Genomic DNA, 18,504 nt, shown 5'->3' on the forward strand with positions numbered 1-18,504 from the left:
GGTTAATTCGTGTTTATTAGGTTTGGGTTTAAATAGCAAATGAATGTTTTACAACTGTCATATTGAGTTTCATTGACATTTTAGAGCAGTATTTAATTTCACTAGAGCTTATCAGTTAAAGTATATTTTCGCTAGTAGAAACATATATTTACTGATGAAAATGTATTTGGACTTCACTAGTAAAAATATACGTTCACTGAAAAATACGCATTTATTTTGAGTAGAAAACATGTAATTGCACTATCACCTGCCAGATAAATCAAATTTTCTCTGGTAAAAATATATATCTATCGATGAAAATGTATTTCAATATGATTCACTGAAACATTTAAAAAATCTTTGAAGAATAACTCAAGAATTTTTGATTTAGAATCAGGGATGTCATTTCAGCTTTATCCAAGAGAGGAGGGGGGACTGTGCAGTGGCGTAGCTATGGAGAAGCGGGCCACCCCGGGCGGCACTTACTTGGGGGCGGCATATTCGCGATTGGATCGTCTAGTGTGGCTCTTAACCCTGAATGCACTAAAACATATATAAATCCAAATAACAAAAGCTTAATAATAACCAATTTATTATTTTAAGAAATGCTGATTTTATGACCCTGCAAAAAATGTATGGGGGGAGAGGCGGCAATTTTAAGGATCACCCTGGGCGGTACATACCCTAGCTACGCTACTGGGACTGTGTGCTATTAAAAAATGGATTTCATTAAATGATATGCATTTTTATGTCTAAATTTTAGAGAGGGGGGGGGGGGGAAGTGTCACCATCTGACTTTCAAATGACGTACAGAACCAAGTTACAATCCATTGAAGCCACGATTGTGTGGATGGAGTAAACCGAATTTAATATTCTGGTTTCAAATCCAGACAAAATATTTATTTCCAACTTTGCGGTCCATGTAGTTTTAAAGGGGACAACTGATACATTTTTATTTATGATATTTTGGCGAAAAAGACGCAAGTATGTTTGATCAACATATTCATTACTGTTTATACTTAATATTTCTTAAAGTATATTAACATTAGGAAAATTAAATCAGTAAACTATTTTTTTTGCTTATCCCCTACTTCATTCTTGATAATTAATCAAAATTCCTTATACTTGCAATATCTTTGCTTGACATGTATGCCTCTATATACGAGTATGTAAACTAAAACTATTAGATTTTGCATTTAGGCAATTTCCAAAAATTATGTCACAGGCTTAAAAAAGAGAGGGGGGGGGGCTTAGCAGAATTGTGACAGTGTGAAACAAACAAAAGTTTGGCTTAACGACAACTTGATATAAAGAGGGGGGGGGGGGTGTAAGAAATTCACGAAACACATGTAACATCATTTTCGAAAGCCACCTTATCTACACAAAAAAGTATGTTTATAAAATTTGATTATTTAAATTGACTTGATCATTTGTATTAAATGTTATTATATTTTTTGTTACGAACGATAAATTTATTTACTATTATGAAAAATATATTGTATTTTAAATTAGGAATTATTTATGGATTTTTTAATTGAAGCGTGTATTTAATTACTGCCACATAGTTTATTAAAGTTTATTTTATTATTATAATTTAAAAATAAAGTAAAAATAAAATTTTGCATATTTATTGAATTTTATTTTTTTATATGGTATGATCGAAATAAATTGTTTTATGGCCAAAAATAAGAATATCGTCTTTGACAGCGCGGTAAACTGTCGATTTTGACATTGACGTTTGCCACAGCGCTTGTGTAATTTGTGCAATAATGAAGTTGAATTTAGTTAATTTACTTTAAAGTAACTACACATTTATTATTACATTCAGTATTTTTAATATATTATTGTAAAATGGGTGACTATCCGGATCCCGACGAAGAGTTTGAATTGATGTATGGAGATGATTTAGAAGCTTTGAGAGATCACGAAGGTATATATATTGCATTTTTATATCCTATTTAGTTTGATAAATATCATGGATTGTTTTAGAAGAAGAATATCAAGCGGGTCCGAGCAAAATTGCAAGAAAATCGCTCGATTTTTCTACTCCAGCTGTTCAAAAAACAATCGGCATAAAAGCGTCTACCTCGACAGCTCGCGTTTCATCACACAACATTTCATTAGACGATAACATAGTCGAAGAAGCAACCGACGTTTTCAACTTGAGCGGCATTGAAAATTTACCTGCATCGCAACCCAGTTCGCAGAAGAGGAACATTGAAGACTTATTCGGTGATATTGAAGATTTAGATTACGATATAGAATGTTTGGGTCAAGTCAGTAAAAAGACAAAATATGAATCTGAAGAACAGAGAGATTTGGCGATGATAGAAAAGATTTTAGTAGAGCGTCAGCGGAAAATTAAGATAAACAATCCGATCAGTTTGTTAGGAAAAGACTACGTAGGTAAAAATCTTCGCGAGAATATCGATAACATATCTACCACGATTCCGAGGTAATATTCAATATAAATATAGAATTGTTATTGATAATTCATGTATAAATAATTTAATTTGTGTAGATGGCCGTTTATTCCCGTTACAAAAAGTAACGGAGAAAGAGTATACGTTAGATTTCACGATGAAGCATATATGGAACGGGAATTGGACGAAATAACTAAATCACACGAAGGTTTTAAAAGCATGTTGAATGACACTTATAAAAACGATTGGAAAAAAGCTACTGAATATGTCTGTTAAATTAAAACAAATAATATGTATGTATCCACTTTGAAATGATTATTATATTTCCATTATAGTTAGAGAATAAAGCTACACAGAATCAAATCAACACTGAAGAAAACTTAATGACAGATTTGGAATCGTTAGATCAATTACAAGACGAAAATCAAAATACAATGTGGGTCGAACGCTATAAACCTATGAGATACGTCGAATTGTTATCGGACGAGTCAACTAATAGAGTCTTACTACAATGGTTGAAGATGTGGGATAAGGTTTAATGTTACTTATGTATTTAAAAAGTGATTACACTATTAGAAATATGATTCTAGCATGAAATTTTGTTTCCAGGTGGTCTTTAATAAGGAGATTAAAATAAAAAACACTGATATTAATAGCAAATTTAATAAAAGGTCTGGTAAATTTGAGTTTGGCGCTAAGAGAAAATTCATTCCTAAAAATGTTCAAGAGCTGAGTTTAGAGTTAGACGAACATAATAGACCCAAGTTTAAGGTTGCATTGCTTTGTGGCCCCCCAGGTTGCGGAAAGACGACTTTAGCCCATTTGATCGCTAAACATGCAGGTTAAAATATAAAATATATATATACATATGTACATATATACATACATATATTATAATTTATTCGATATATCTTACTCATTTATAAAACTAATTATTTAGGTTATAAACCTATCGAGATCAACGCATCAGATGACAGAAGTGTAGAAGCTTTTAAATTAGCACTGGAAAATGCTACCCAGATGAAATCAGTCTTGGACGAAGAACGTAAACCGAATTGCTTGATTCTAGGTTAAATTTTAACAGATAAATTAATATGTTACGAATCAGTCGTAAAAAATAAATATTTTATTGTACAGATGAAATAGACGGAGCTCCCTTACCGGCCGTTGAATTTTTGGTCAAATTTATATCCGGAACAATCACAGAAAAAGTTAAAAAAGGACAGAAAGCAAAAGTTAACATTTTAAAAAGACCCGTAATATGTATTTGTAACGATGTTTATACCTCATCTCTAAGACCGCTTAGGTAAATTTTATTGTATAGTATTTAATACTATTTTATTTAAACTAATTGAATTTTAAAGGCAATCTGCGTTCGTCGTCCACTTTCCGCCGACACAAAACTCTAGATTGGTTCAACGATTATCCGAAGTTACCATAAACGAAGGTTTAAAAGTGGATCTTTCGGTGCTTACGGCTCTCGGTGAAAAAACCCACAACGACGTGAGGTCTTGCTTAGGTGTCTTACATTTTTGCAAAGCTAAAGGAAAACAGGTGCGTATCCTGTTTTATATGCATATTATTTTACCATAGTTTTTTTATGTATTATAAATTTCAGATTAAACTATCTGATGTATTGAGCTTTAATATCGGTCAGAAGGATATGAATAAAGGATTGTTTCAAGTCTGGCAAGAAATATTCCAAATACAACTGCCTAAGCATCAAAGAATGGAAGATCATAGCTTGATAAATTCGCGTAAAAACAACGACGATGCTAACACTTACGATGCCAGTTTGAGAAGTCGGAGTAAAAAGATCTTAGGCGTTGTTCAGTCGTTTGGGGATTATGAAAGGTAATCGAGTTCTTAACAGTATTTTGTGTAAGAGTGGTTTGCGAATTGCTACCGTTAAAAAATATTTTCCCTATAAAAATGCATAGCAAAATTTTTTGCTTTTTACCTCTTTTTTTATATACTGTAAACACAAAAAAGTCATAGAGAAATTGTAAAGTGATGTTGAAGTCTTAATACATCTAACTTGCCGAAACCCATCTCAAGACTATCCATATAAAGGTAAGGGTTTGATTATTGTCTGCTCATTGCCTAGTAGGGATATTGGAGATAACTCGATGCATATACATTATAAATCATATTTTCACTACGTTACTCTTAGAGGTTTAAATAATATTTTTATGAAATAATAAAAAAGTGACACATTGTTGAGTTCACCTTGAAGTTTCACCTATTATACATGCTTCATATAATATCTAAGAAACCTAGACTCCGAACTATTTTGATCACATACACCTAACATAAAAATTAGCACATACTCCTGAATATACATTGGTAAATAAATTCTAATTTATCTAAAAGATTTGGTGTCAACTCTTCAACGAGTATTCGAATGCATCGCAGCTGTCGATTTCTCGTTTATTTGATGTTTACAATTGTGTAAATATTACTCGAGTATCAATTTTCGTACCCTCTGAAAGTATGTGTACTCTACTTTTAAGACCACTATTAGAGTATATATGTATTTATATAGACGTCAATTAAACAATTGTAAACAGATTGCATATACATATGTTTCTAGAATTAGTATAGTATATGTTGTATTATTCATAAACAGTAAACTTTATACACATTGTGTTTAAAAAACACTGCAATATATGAAAACAGAACTGTATTTATTTATCTTTTTATCTGTTGATGAGGCTGACAGTCTTCAAAATCGATGTAAATTTAAAAATAACTTCAAATATCAAATTGAAACACAAATTAAAGGTTATTTTGCATAAACTTTAGAAAAAATTGACCCAGTAACAATTCACAAACTAGAAAATCACCGCAACTTCCCAATCATAGAGCTCCTAGAAAATACTCCATTTTTTTATAAAACTTTTGAAATCCTTCCACCGATTGGCATTGATTACTTTTGAGGAATTATAAATTAATCTCTTTCCTGTCCATATTTTTAAATAGCAGTTTTTAAACTGAGTACAGACCTTCTGATTCTTTCTAGTTACTGGTACATAAGGTTATAATTATCCATTACAAGTACAATTCTCGAAAAAATAATTCAAATTTAACTACTCGGAATACTTTTATAATAATAAAATTTTGCCTGTTTAACAATTTTAATTTAGTTGTTTTCTTTTTGCCACCGATCAACTATATTGAGTGGTGAAATAAATATCCACGGGGGTTTTGACAGGAGAATGACCATAGGAACAGTTATATCTGACATTGTTAAAGTGTTCAATCACATTTGGCACGCAAACATTTATATACATTTTTTTTAGTATCTATGGTTAAATCAATAAATTTGTTTTTGAACTAGAAAATTTAAATATAATATTATTTGTTGAATTCCAGAAGCTACAAGGTTCAATTTTTAGGACCCTTGTTATTTACAATATTTACGAGTGATTTTCTAACTAAACTATAAAATTACTCATTGAGCAGTAGATAAAGTTCAAAACAAAATAAACATGATTAAAAAGTGGTTCAACAATTGGCTAGTCACCGTAAGTTTCACTAAAAACGTCACAGTAATGTTTTCTCATCAACTACTTAAACGCCAGTGACTCACTAGTTGATATACGAATTATTTTTTTTAATTCGTAAAGATTATTGTATTTGCATAATTTATTAATAAACCAAGTATTTTATAGATAATAATGCATGAAGAGAAATAACAGCTGATTCACAAATTAGTCGCTGGCGTTTAAAGGGTTAAAGGAAAAACTCTGTCGCTGTCGGTAAATTAGTTTAAATTAAAACGTATAACATTTTTTTTAAACTGGGAAAGTATGTAGGTCTTACCTTAGATTTGATTTTTTTTGTGGAAATCTGATACAATAAAACAACAAAAATGTGTACTTTTTTTGCCATAAAAGTAAATAAATATAATAAGATCTGCAATATCGTACGCTTTTCCAGTTTGGGGATAAACGATTAATACTCATAAGTACCCAATAAAATATTTTGTAAAAGATTCAGGGATGTCATTTGAGGGGGGGGGGAGGGGAAATTTGGCCAGAAAAATGCATGTCATTTAATGAAATACTATGAATCTTAATGAAAAGAAATTCTTGGATTATCCTTCAAAGAAAATGTAAAAATACTACATTTTCACCGATAAATATATATTTTTCCAAGAGAAAATATAATTTATCTGGTAGGTGCTAGTAAAATTATATGATTTTAACTTTTCCATACGTAGTAATATACACATTTACTTATTTATCATTATTATTTATTACATCATTATTTATTTACATGCGATGTATAAATGTGATGTAAAATTACAGTGATTGTTTATTTTTCAGTGAAGTACAAATGCATTTTCACCAGTTGATAATTTAACTAATCAGCGCTAATGAAATTATATGCTGCTCTAAAATGTCTGTGAAACTCAATTTGATAGTTGCGAAATGTCCATTTGCTGTTCAAACCCAAACCTAAGCTACACGAATTAACCAAACCCAACTTGATCTAATGAGTGTTCTAAAACTATTATAGTCCAAAATACAAACTAAGCAAACTCGGGGGAAAATAAGTAGATGAAAAAGTACAGATAGACGTTGCATTTCGCATATTTCTCTACAGTTTGTCTGCACTTCGATATTACACTATGTTTTAAAAATATGATAGCTATCCTTAGCGATGTTACTATGGACTTCTAATATGAGAGTATTAGTCAAAGTCAAACCGAATTTTGGTCGATAGGAGGGCACAAAAACAATTATACCAATGGCGATGGCGATGCCACGATTTTATTGCTTTTGACGTGGATTTTTTACTTCTGAGAAGGGATAATTGTTTTTGGTGCTCTCCTATTGGTTAAAATTCGGTTTAAATGTGCTTCATTTGATTCTCACTTATTGTAAGTGGTAATATTGTTGTAAAAAGACTGATGAATTATGAATCCTAATATAATGGAAATATTAAAAAATCGACCACTGACTGGCTAACTTTTACCTCACCGTGGATTTTTTTTGCTCTCTCCTATTGGTAAAAATTCGGTTTAGATATGCTTCATTCGATTCTCGCTTATTTGTCATAATATTATTATAAAAAGTCTTATTATGAACGTTAGATAACCCAGTGTTTCCACTGCGACTGCACGATTTATTGCTTTTGACGTGGATTCTAAACAGGGATGTCGTTTGAGAGGGGAGGGGGCGAGGGGGCACGTGGTGGAATTAGCCCATTAGAATTTTACTGCACATGTAAACTATTAGTTATTAAAACAAAATAAATATATATTAATAAAATATGAGGTAATATTTGTCAATACAAACATCACAACTAGTAAAACTAGCACAAAAGCAGGTAAGAGACCATATCTAGGTACTGAAAAACATATTAGATACTGTAACTTAAATTTTCAGATACAGATACTATATAATAGAAGAACAGTAGTTTTGTTCAAGTACAAATGTTATTTTCGCCTGTTAGAGTACGCTCGGGATAAGGATTCCGGTTTGTTATTGTGTGCGTGAACTGTGTGGCTCAAAACAATTTCGCTCAGAATATTTCATTATTTTATTTTAAAAGAAAATATATGTTTATTTAACATAGATATATCTAAGCTAAGTTGGAAATTTCAACGGACAATTAAAAATATATTATATAATCGAAGAAAACATTGATGTCATTAATTAAATATTTGCAAAATTCAAAATCTTTCACTAGTCAAAAAAATAATGAAGTCTTTAGCTATTCTTCAAAAGCAAAATGATATAAAATGGGGAAAGAAATTATTCGCAGATTGTTTAATGAGTCGACAACTCTATTAAATCATTAGAATCCATTAAATAAATTAAAAAATTATCATTGGCGCAACGATAAGAATAATAACTTTTTTAAGCCTTACAGAGAATAGTGTAAAAAAACCAACAGCGTACGGATTAATGGAAAAATAATTAAAATATTTTAATCCACGGGTAAGAGAACGAATAACTTACAGTGTGTATTTGAAGCCTTGATATCAATTAAACCAATATCAACACAAAATTATTTAAAATAAATCACTAGAGAAGGTGGAACTTCTGTGCCACACTGCACAATGACGAATACCAGCGTTGACGAATCAGCGACTTTCCTTAAAAGAGAAAGCGAGACAACGAAGTACACGCTACATCGCTTCTCCCTCTCGTATACATGTACACGCACACAATAACAAACCGGCATCCTTATCCCAAACGTACTCTAATCTTAAATGGAATTCTATTGGATTGTTTGAAAAAGTGAATTTTACTGATTTATAATAGACTAAGATTAATTAGTAAATATCACACTGATTTTCAAGCATAATTAAAAATATTCAATAAAAATAAACTTTGCCAACTATAAAAAATAAATGCATGAGAAAATGTCAATATGAGCCAGCTTTTTGTATGCTGCGGACTAGAGTATCATTAAGATTGCGCGATACTAAAGTATTCTTAATGTAAAGCGTATTTCTTAAGATAAAACTGAGCATCTGTAACGTGCTGCTGTGGGTCTCTGCATTGTGCAGAGACGAAAGTCACATTTAGACCCTTAGTTAAGGAAGGCCTGTAATTTTTTTACGACACTATTGCTCATACAAAAATTAAAATAAGTAAAAACCTCATTAAAAATTAATTTGAAAAATGGTTTGTCACAACAAAACCAAACAAAAACCCAGATAAAAGTCAACTTTTTAACATTAAAGTGTACTTTTGTGCTTTTGATTAGCGAAAATTAGCCAAACATCGAGTTAAATTCTAGATTCCAAACTGATAAATTAATAATAATGTAAATGCTTACTTTTGCATACAACAAATCTTTGTATACAAATAATATACGATATCATGTTTTCTGTCAAGTGTCTCGTATTTTGGACATTTTAATTAATAATTTTTAGTATCGCAAATGATAAAACTCACTTTTTGATCTCGGAGCACGTTGACGGTATGCGCAACTTTTCACTGAAGGAAGATCGAGTCTCTAAATGGTTTAATCAACGTTTAATTTCAATCCTCACCCATGTTATATTTTCATAGTTGAAACGTACCTGGTTAATTTGCAATCCGTTATATCGAAAAAAATGCACGTGTCAAAAATAAAATATTTTGCCAAACACCGACGGCCATTTTGATTTTTCACGTAAAAAATCAAATGAATAATTAACCTATATTTTTGTTGGTTCAATTCAAATGTAATTAATTTAAATTTGTTCACACTACATGTGGCAGTGCGATTTATTGAGTTTCTATTCGGAGGAAGTTTAGAACAATTATATATAAGATAATATATATAAAAGATTGTTATAATACATTGTACATTTAAATTTTTTGAAAGAATTTTTTTTGTTATGGTCGTTTTTTATTATTTTTTATGGCCAAATGTGACATTTTTTCCGATTGAATAATCTGGTTAATGTGTCGTTGTTTTATCATTTAAACCGTAGATTCCGAAACTTATTTACCTTATCTACCTTCTTTAAGCCAAAAAACAGAAAGATGCTGTGTTAAATCTGTGTACATATCTATATTTTAATCTAAATTAACGATACTTCTGTGTTTCATTCGATGAAATGTTCTAGATTGATGCAAGGCGTTTACGAAAACTTCTTGGACATGAAAATGCGCGACTCTTTGCTGCTAGGAATTTCTCACGCTATGGACTGGTTTATAACCAACGATCTTTTCAATACTTTTATCAACACCAATCAGAACTATATGTTGATGCCGTATTTGCCTCACGCTTTCGTTTGCTGGCATTTCTTATTCGCCGGATTGAATTGGCCTAAGATTAAATTTCCCAATCAAAGCTTTGAGGTGAGTATGTTAATACTAATATTAATACTAATAGTATAAACCTATATTCTACACATATTTGTATCCAATAATCAGATGTATCAGAGGCAAAACCAACTATCGGGAATAACGATCGGCGTAGAAAAAGGAATGAATCCTCAAACGAAACCGTTCATTTCGAAAAATGTACTCGTCATGGATTTACTTCCTATGCTTCCGCATATTATAAGTCCAGCTTTGAGACCAGTCAATATACAAGTAAGTTTTTGTGTATATTATGTAAATATCATATATGTATGTACACACATATATTTATTAATGATCAATGTATGCTTTCAGTTGTATTCTAAGAAAGAAAAACTTGAAATGAATACAGTCGTCGGTGTAATGTTGGATTATGGCTTACAATACGTACAAGAAAGATCTGAAGATGGGACTTATAATTATGTTTTAGATCCTCACATTAATCAAATTGCTATATTCGGTATGCGCTTTCTTACTTTTCTCCTCACCTCGATAAAATAATTCAATTTATACTTTTCAACGCTTGCTTTCAGATATATTACTCATTTAAACTTAACTATTTGCTTCTAGAATGAAATAATGGATTTTATAATAGAAAAAGTATTTTATTATTATAATATTTGTGTATATAAAAATTATATTATCTGACTGTCTTATGTTAGTTTTCTAGCATATTTTTTGATAACAGCGATTTTTAATACTTGAAAACTAATGACAGCTTTGGGAAAAAGATGGGTGTAATTCACTGTGAATTATTTTAAAAGAATTAGCATTTGCATAAATCCTTTGCTCCTTAAAACTAATTGTTTATGCATTACAATAATAAGAAGCGAGCATTAAATAAATGCGTAGATTGAGCAACATTTTATTTGTAGAGTGCATTAAAATATAAAAACTGCGCATTAGCGTTTCATTAGTGTAGCCGGAAATAGTTTCGTATGTTTTGAAATAATGTACAATTTAAACAACCAATATATAAAATATATGTGAATTAAAAAAATATAGTGAGTTTTCTAACACTTCGTTGCGGTATGCAATATGTTTTGTGCTTCGGTCAAGTTTTTTAACAAAGCTGATCGACAGCGTTTATTTGGAAAACAATAATAATATTAATATTAAAAAAAAATTTTTTTCAACGACTAAATAAAATTTTCAGTATAAAGGCCTTTCCAAACAGAGAGCGAAGCGAAGGCGTGGCGAGGCGTTTTTATTTTGTAATACACCGAGTCCTTCGAGTCTCGTCACACAGAAAGCGAACGCGAAGCGTTCCGAGGCGTTTTCGCGGCGAAGCGTGCCGGTTGTGATTGTTCACAAACTATTCGTTAGACATAGGAAAATAAGTGTAAAATCGGTCTTCATAAGATTCAATTATGGAGCCTATGATACTCTCCATAGTCTTCCCGAGTTTTATTTATGTCGTGTACCCAAATTCTTTGCTCTTTTTCTTATTTTTTATAATAAAACAGTCAAAAATAAAATATCGTCACGCCTTCGCTTCGCTATGACATGCGAAGCCGCGAAAACGCCTCGGAACGCTTCGCGTTCGCTTTCTGTGTGACGAGACTCGACGGATTTGGTGTATTACAAAATAAAAACGCCTCGCCACGCCTTCGCTTCGCTCTCTGTTTGGAAAGGCCTTTATACTGAAAATTTTCCGACAGTTAAACGAAAAACTTGTTTTTAATATGATAAACATTATTTCAAAACATAGAAAACTATTCCAGAATTCTTTAACATATCTATTAAAGTATTCAAGTAATCTTATTTGAAAACACAAAAATATATTTATATATAATAAGCTGTTTAAAAATAATTGAATTTTTTATCACTAGTAGATTTTATAAAATACACATTATTCTCAAGTGTCATAAAATATTTTTTATTAGTAAATATTCAAGTTTAGACTAATATTTTTCAGCTTAAATTATTAATTATGAATAAATTATATTTTCCTTGCATTATATATAAAAATAACTTTATAACCCAATTTTTTAGATGAGAAAATATCGCTCCTCCGAAACTTAACTTATGCAATGAAGCAACTTATTTCTCGGGAAGTGGACTTAGAGAAGATCAAAAGGAACGAACTGAAAGTCAGCAAAACGGACAATACCGCCAAAAAGATGCGACCTATAGAAAACGTTCAACAGCCGCCGAAGCCGACCACTCCCAATCATCTAGTGCGGCTGCAACCGAAATCGTTCAGAGAAGTCTCACTGGTGAGTAACCCTTTAAAAATTCCCTTCGATGAATATTTAAATGAAATCATTAAAATGCTGAATAGGGCTCGGCCTTTACTAAATAGACGCGTAATTATGAAAGTCGCCTTGAATGTCTTCCCATAATTGTTCAGTGAAATCTAAAGTTGCAATCTTCCCTCATAAAGGTGTATATAAACACAAAGTGAATGAGGTCTCCCATTCACGTTAGCTGGTGTTCACGAAGCAACGTAATGTAAATAAAAAACATTTTTAATAGCTTCATCTTTAACCCTACGAGCGTTTAGGGGAGATTGATATTCTTTTCATATTTTAGCAATGTGCTTTTTTTAATTAACCATGCCACATAAAAATGCAGTAGTAGAAGAATGTTTACATAATATTTGTATACTAAATAGGGTTTTTAATCGAATACTATTTTCTTTGTGATTATTAAATTTCACAAGGATAAGACAGACCCATGTGTAATGCATGACGTCTGGTAATTAATAATGTATTCACAATTTTTTACTTGGCTAAATTTATTTACCAATTATTTATTTTGATATCTTTATAATATACAATAATCATATAATCAAATTTGATTTTAAGAATCAACGTTTATTCACATAATTACAAATGCGCTAATTACAATTTTTATGGTTCAATTTGATAAATAATCTTAGTTATTTTGAAATTCATTTACTTTTCTATCATATTTATTAACAACATTGTGAAAATATATGTATATGTATCAATATCTTGATATAAAAATGTATTACATCTAACTAAAATTGCTGTTAAATAAAATGTGGAAAATAGAACTGTAACTTAATTGAAAATAACTAGAAGACTTAAAGTAATACTAGTATAAAAATTCCCAAATCCGCTTAAAACACTCAAATAATATTGAGAAGCATGATCATAACTATATTTTTTTAATATAAGTTGTAGCTATAAACCCCATTTTATAAATATATAATTCGTATTTAATATTTGTAAAATTATTGGAAAATATTAAATTTGCCAGAACGGGGTCAAAATCGTTCGGGTGTAAAATAGTTTTCTCTGTGTAAAGTAAAACTCTTCATGCGTTATGTAAGGGTGTAATTACCTGGTCGTCGAGTAGGTGCTCGCGGGTTTTCACATTTTTCAAGTCATTTCACTGTAATATATTCCATCAGTGGGCGGAAGCTTTGTGCTCATTGGTTAGGCCGTGCTTTTTGCCCCATTCCTGTAATGAGAAAAACTTCTTAGGGGATGATCAATGCGTTCATAAATATTAATTTAATAAAATTAATAATTTAACTATTAAATTTACAATAACGTTGCTCTCTTCTCTGACCATACTAGCATTGGAAATATTTGTAAAAATACAAAAACGTTTTTCACTTACCATTTATAACATATCTTGGTTAGCTTTAATACTATGATACAATATATATGTTTTATAAATTATTTTTGCTTTTATCAAAAATAATCTGAACATCCCTCGGCGTAGGCAGCAGGACAAATGTAGTCTATTAATTTTTTGCTTAATATTGAACGTAGCCGTGTCAACACTTTTCTTTTCATCGTTCTCGTTTCTCGTTCTAAACGAGTACATGGAAATTTTCAAGATTTTTAACATCCCCCATTTCACACGTTTCCATTCATGCGAGACATTCAAAAGCATTCACATTTAGTGGGTGGTTCTACTTAAAATTTATTAGCCTTAACAATGCCATCTTTAGTACTATTGCAAGACGTATTTTTAATTTTTAATTTCAGCTTACTATCCAATATTTTTGGACAAATAGATTTTATTTAAAATAAAATAAAATATTTAACAAAAAGTAAAAGTTAAATTTTTACTTCTTGGTAAATTTGAATTGATTGAGGTTTTTTGATTGGTTTCTTTTCATACAATTTTGTTATACGGCATTTTCATGGTATATTTATTTGAGCGTAACTTTTATGTGTGCATAAGAGTTCGAATACTAGTGTCGTACCCAATGAAAAATCAACGTAGAGTACATAAAAGTAGTATAAATAACATGAAGTTTCATTATTTTCCCATGGAAATTATAAATTATTTACTATACTATAGACAATTTAATTAAAAATAATATAATTGTAATCATTAATAATCATAAAAGTGCTAAAAAATATTGTTGTATTTTTAAAAATCAAATAGTATGTTATTATTTATCAAATACCGACCGAATAATTATCCGAGCAACCCTCTTTTCTCTTAATTAAATTGTTAAAAATATTAACAATAAATTAAATGAAAATTTATTAGTAATGTATTAAAAAATTGCGTTCCGCGGTCAAATATTCAAACACTTTACTACCGATTAATCATGGATATTTTTTAAAGAAAATAGCAGTTTATTTGGGCCAATATGTAAATGTCTATCTATCTCGACATTATCTTTACAAAAAATAGCAGTATAAATAAAAATACCACTCATTTTATACGACAAAATTAATCTCTTTTTTCCTATTTTAATTTTCTTTTACCTATGTCACTTATCTTCTCCTAGGACCAACCTAATACTGATATAATAATAAAATAAAATGTTTTAAAAATACAATTATACTTTACCTTATTTTTATTGTTGAAACATTTATAAAAAAGTATGAGAAATACATAATTGCACTTTAGTTTAAATTGTTTCCACTATAAATTTGACAATAAATAAAAATATACATTGATTTAATAGTAGAAATAGAGTTAATTTAAGAATAGATAGATATGAGAAAACGAGTACGGCCAGGGGAATATTATACGGAAGTATAACATTTATAGAGGAAACTAACGTTCGGTAACGAGCGTTTCCACCGCGACAGCGCCGACACGATTTTATTGCTTTTGACGTGGATTTTTGACTTCTGAGAAGTCATAATTGTTTTTTGCGCTCTTCTATTGGTCAAAATTCGGTTTTGATGTACTTCTTAAACATCATAATCATCATGTTATCGTCATTGGCGTTGTGTGAGTGATGGACCATTCACACTACGACGGCGACGGCACGATTTCTATTACTTTTAATATGTTTAATTTGGAGTATTTAAAAAAACTGTTTTTGTCCTAACCGTGTAAATCAAGGGTTAAGTGTACTTACTAGTAGTGTAGTTATAAAAATTAAGTACCGGAAAGCTACTCCCCTTTAGTGAGTTGTGCAGATCTTCTAACTACAATTTGTTTGAAGATCTGTTTAAATTTATTTGATCTTATTGAACAAAGTAACAGAAGGTTGCATCTAATTAGGTCACATGTAAAACTCGTATTTGAGCTGGAGCACAAAAGTATCTTAATAATATATAATCAAGAAAGAAACGCGTGCGATGTAGCATATGTATATTATCTAAATAAGATATTCATACATCAATTCACAAAAAAATAGTACTTACATCCCATTCCCTTGATGTCTTTATATATGTAATTTAAAACTATTTAAGTGACTATATTCACGTCCCCTCGCATAAACGGCTTACGACAACAATTTCTCAGAATATTCTCGATTAATATTTATAATGTCATCACACACGAGTGGGGCGTACAAAAAGGCTATTAATGACCGGGGCGTATGCACACCAGTACTGGGGGTGTTTTATTGCCCCCTAGACTGGTTTTCTCGGTAGTCATTGTTGTTTTTATTACGACCGCCGTTATTATGATGTTAATGTCGATTCGATATCGGCTGGTGAAGTCCCATTGTGTTGAGATTGATGTCCGGATGAGTCTGACGTCGTAGATGAGCTACTACTATCTGGTGTGCGGCTCACGCGCCATTTGCGGTTCAAGATTCAATCGGACGAAAAAAACGATAACCATAATATCGGATGGGGAGCACCATTGGATTTTAGCACCACTAGAGCTCAAATGATATAATTGCCAATCATCGATTCGAAAATTACAATACCCATTGAATATTTTACAATCAGCACTGTTACAGACGAGATAACTCGTTATAGTATAATGGTTATTAGTTTTTCACGGTAGTTTTTTTTAAGACAAAAATATGTTATATTTTAATGCGTTTATTTTTATTACTTTTTTTTTATTAACTTATTTAGCTAATTGTTTATATGCTAAACAAATATAATCAAAACATATATAACATATAATATAATGTAGACATATACAGAGCAAAATATTTAATATTATGATTTATTTCTTAATGTACGAAGGTGTTTCTTTATTCCGTTGAAGAAACCCTCTGTCCTAGGAATATTATTATACAAATTCACACTTCCGTACATTCTTCCCCTGGCCGTACTCATTTTCTAATGTCTAACTATCCTTAAATTGTCTCTATCTCTAGTATTACATCTATGTATATCATTATTTCTTATTAATTTAGTATCTTATAACTTTTATAAAACATTAATCTTCAATATTTCTTGAACATTTAATTATTCCAATCTATCAATTATACTTTTAAAATTAGTGAATCTATTTTTATTTGTATTTTTTGCAAGATAATTTTATCCAATTTATTAAACATATCTAATATTGTTGCACAATGATTAAAATGGGGCAATATAATACTATTGTTAATTCTTTTTTTGTGTTTATACCTAACATATTTTTCATCTTGGATAATATACCTATTTTTTTAATATGTAATTACAATGTTCCTTAAAATTTAATTTTTTATCTACAATTACTCCTAAATATTTTATATTATCAACTATTTCTATAATAGGGTTGTCTATAGCTATTTTATATTATGATCTAGCATATATTTATAATTAAACATACATATTGTTTTATTCTCATTTAGCTTAAGTGCATTATTTTTTAACCATATTTATATTATACTTAATTCATTATTTAAATTATCTACAACTTCTTTAACATTATCACTTATGCAATATATGTATTTATTTGCTGTCAACAAACAGATGTATTTTACATCTTTTTATATTATTAATTATATCATTAATATATAATATAAACAGCAATGGTCCCAATTTAGACACTTGTGGTACACCGTGAGATATTATTTTCTCTTCGGCTCGTCGATAGCTGTTACAAAATAGCATTGATAAAAGTACCGAACGGCCTTTTTATGGTTTAATTAGGGATGCATTTACTAAATCCATCCGAATATCTGACTATTACGTACGCCAGTAAACCAAAAATTAACTTGTGCGACAATTTGTAATAGAGTCACAGAGCTGTTCAATTTTGATTTATTATGCTTTTAACACGTATTTGCGACATTTTTTTCGAATAGAAATTGTGTAATTTATTGAGAATTTTATAATATAATAAAATATTTCACTAAACATATAATTATCATAGCTACACTCTACAGTATTTTTTTTTAATATTACATTTGTAATATAGATTTTACTATTATATAAAAATTGTAGATTTTCAAAAGAAAAAGTTTTCTAAATAAAAGTGTCCGCCTATAATTTACCTGTATTTTTTTATTGCTACATGTTATTGTGTGAATTCAACGTTTAATATGTATTATCTATTATAATAAATTTAAAAAATGCAATTTACTTGTGAATTGACAATTAATAGTTAAATTGTGCATCTCTTTTATTTTATGAATGTTTCGATCATTGACATCATCAAATTCTACATCGTCTGGACTTTTAAAAACATATTTAATTTATTCCTAGATTATATTCCACCTAATATTTCTCTGCGTTCTTTCCAGAAAATGTCATAAAATTTTGATTCCAAATTATAAATAATCTCTTAGAAATTCCATCATCGCAATTTCAAATTCTTCGTCATCAGTATTAACAATTTATTATACACATTAGAAGAATATATTTTATAAATTAAATTGACGCAACGATTTAAACATAATTATTATATATTAGGACACAACTTTCACGTCCGAATTGCTGTTGTCTTCTTTACAATATTTATTTTAAAACTTTACTTAACTTCTGACTTTAAATTGAAGGGGTGTAACGTTAATCTCATTTCTCCCCTTCGATTCATGTTTAATTTGTCGCTTAAAACCTTATCGTTTGCTGATTTGTGGAGACTTACCAAAGTCACCCGATCCACAAAAAGGGTGATAAATCGTGTATCGAAAACTTCAGATCGGTCGTCGATCTTTTGTTTGT

The 18,504-nt window shown here is 30.0% G+C and overlaps 1 protein-coding gene across 1 annotated transcript in view; it reads left to right on the top strand.

The window, feature by feature from the left end:
• Nucleotides 1–1,654: 1,654 nt before the first annotated feature.
• cutlet (chromosome transmission fidelity protein 18 homolog) overlaps nt 1,655–18,504 on the top strand; it is a 48,630-nt gene continuing 31,780 nt past the window's right edge. The window contains exons 1-13 of the mRNA XM_088202805.1: nt 1,655–1,909; nt 1,969–2,434; nt 2,501–2,669; nt 2,738–2,935; nt 3,012–3,243; nt 3,343–3,471; nt 3,540–3,708; nt 3,767–3,956; nt 4,021–4,256; nt 9,979–10,213; nt 10,289–10,450; nt 10,532–10,676; nt 12,212–12,435. Of these exons, the coding sequence (XP_088058931.1) occupies nt 1,831–1,909; nt 1,969–2,434; nt 2,501–2,669; nt 2,738–2,935; nt 3,012–3,243; nt 3,343–3,471; nt 3,540–3,708; nt 3,767–3,956; nt 4,021–4,256; nt 9,979–10,213; nt 10,289–10,450; nt 10,532–10,676; nt 12,212–12,435 (2,634 nt within the window). The 5' untranslated portion in view covers nt 1,655–1,830. The remainder of the gene's footprint in view (nt 1,910–1,968; nt 2,435–2,500; nt 2,670–2,737; nt 2,936–3,011; nt 3,244–3,342; nt 3,472–3,539; nt 3,709–3,766; nt 3,957–4,020; nt 4,257–9,978; nt 10,214–10,288; nt 10,451–10,531; nt 10,677–12,211; nt 12,436–18,504) is intronic.

Source organism: Plectrocnemia conspersa, unplaced genomic scaffold (genome assembly GCF_051122295.1).
Source record: "Plectrocnemia conspersa isolate PC_06_02 unplaced genomic scaffold, ASM5112229v1 ptg000013l, whole genome shotgun sequence".
Lineage (NCBI taxonomy): Eukaryota > Metazoa > Arthropoda > Insecta > Trichoptera > Polycentropodidae > Plectrocnemia > Plectrocnemia conspersa.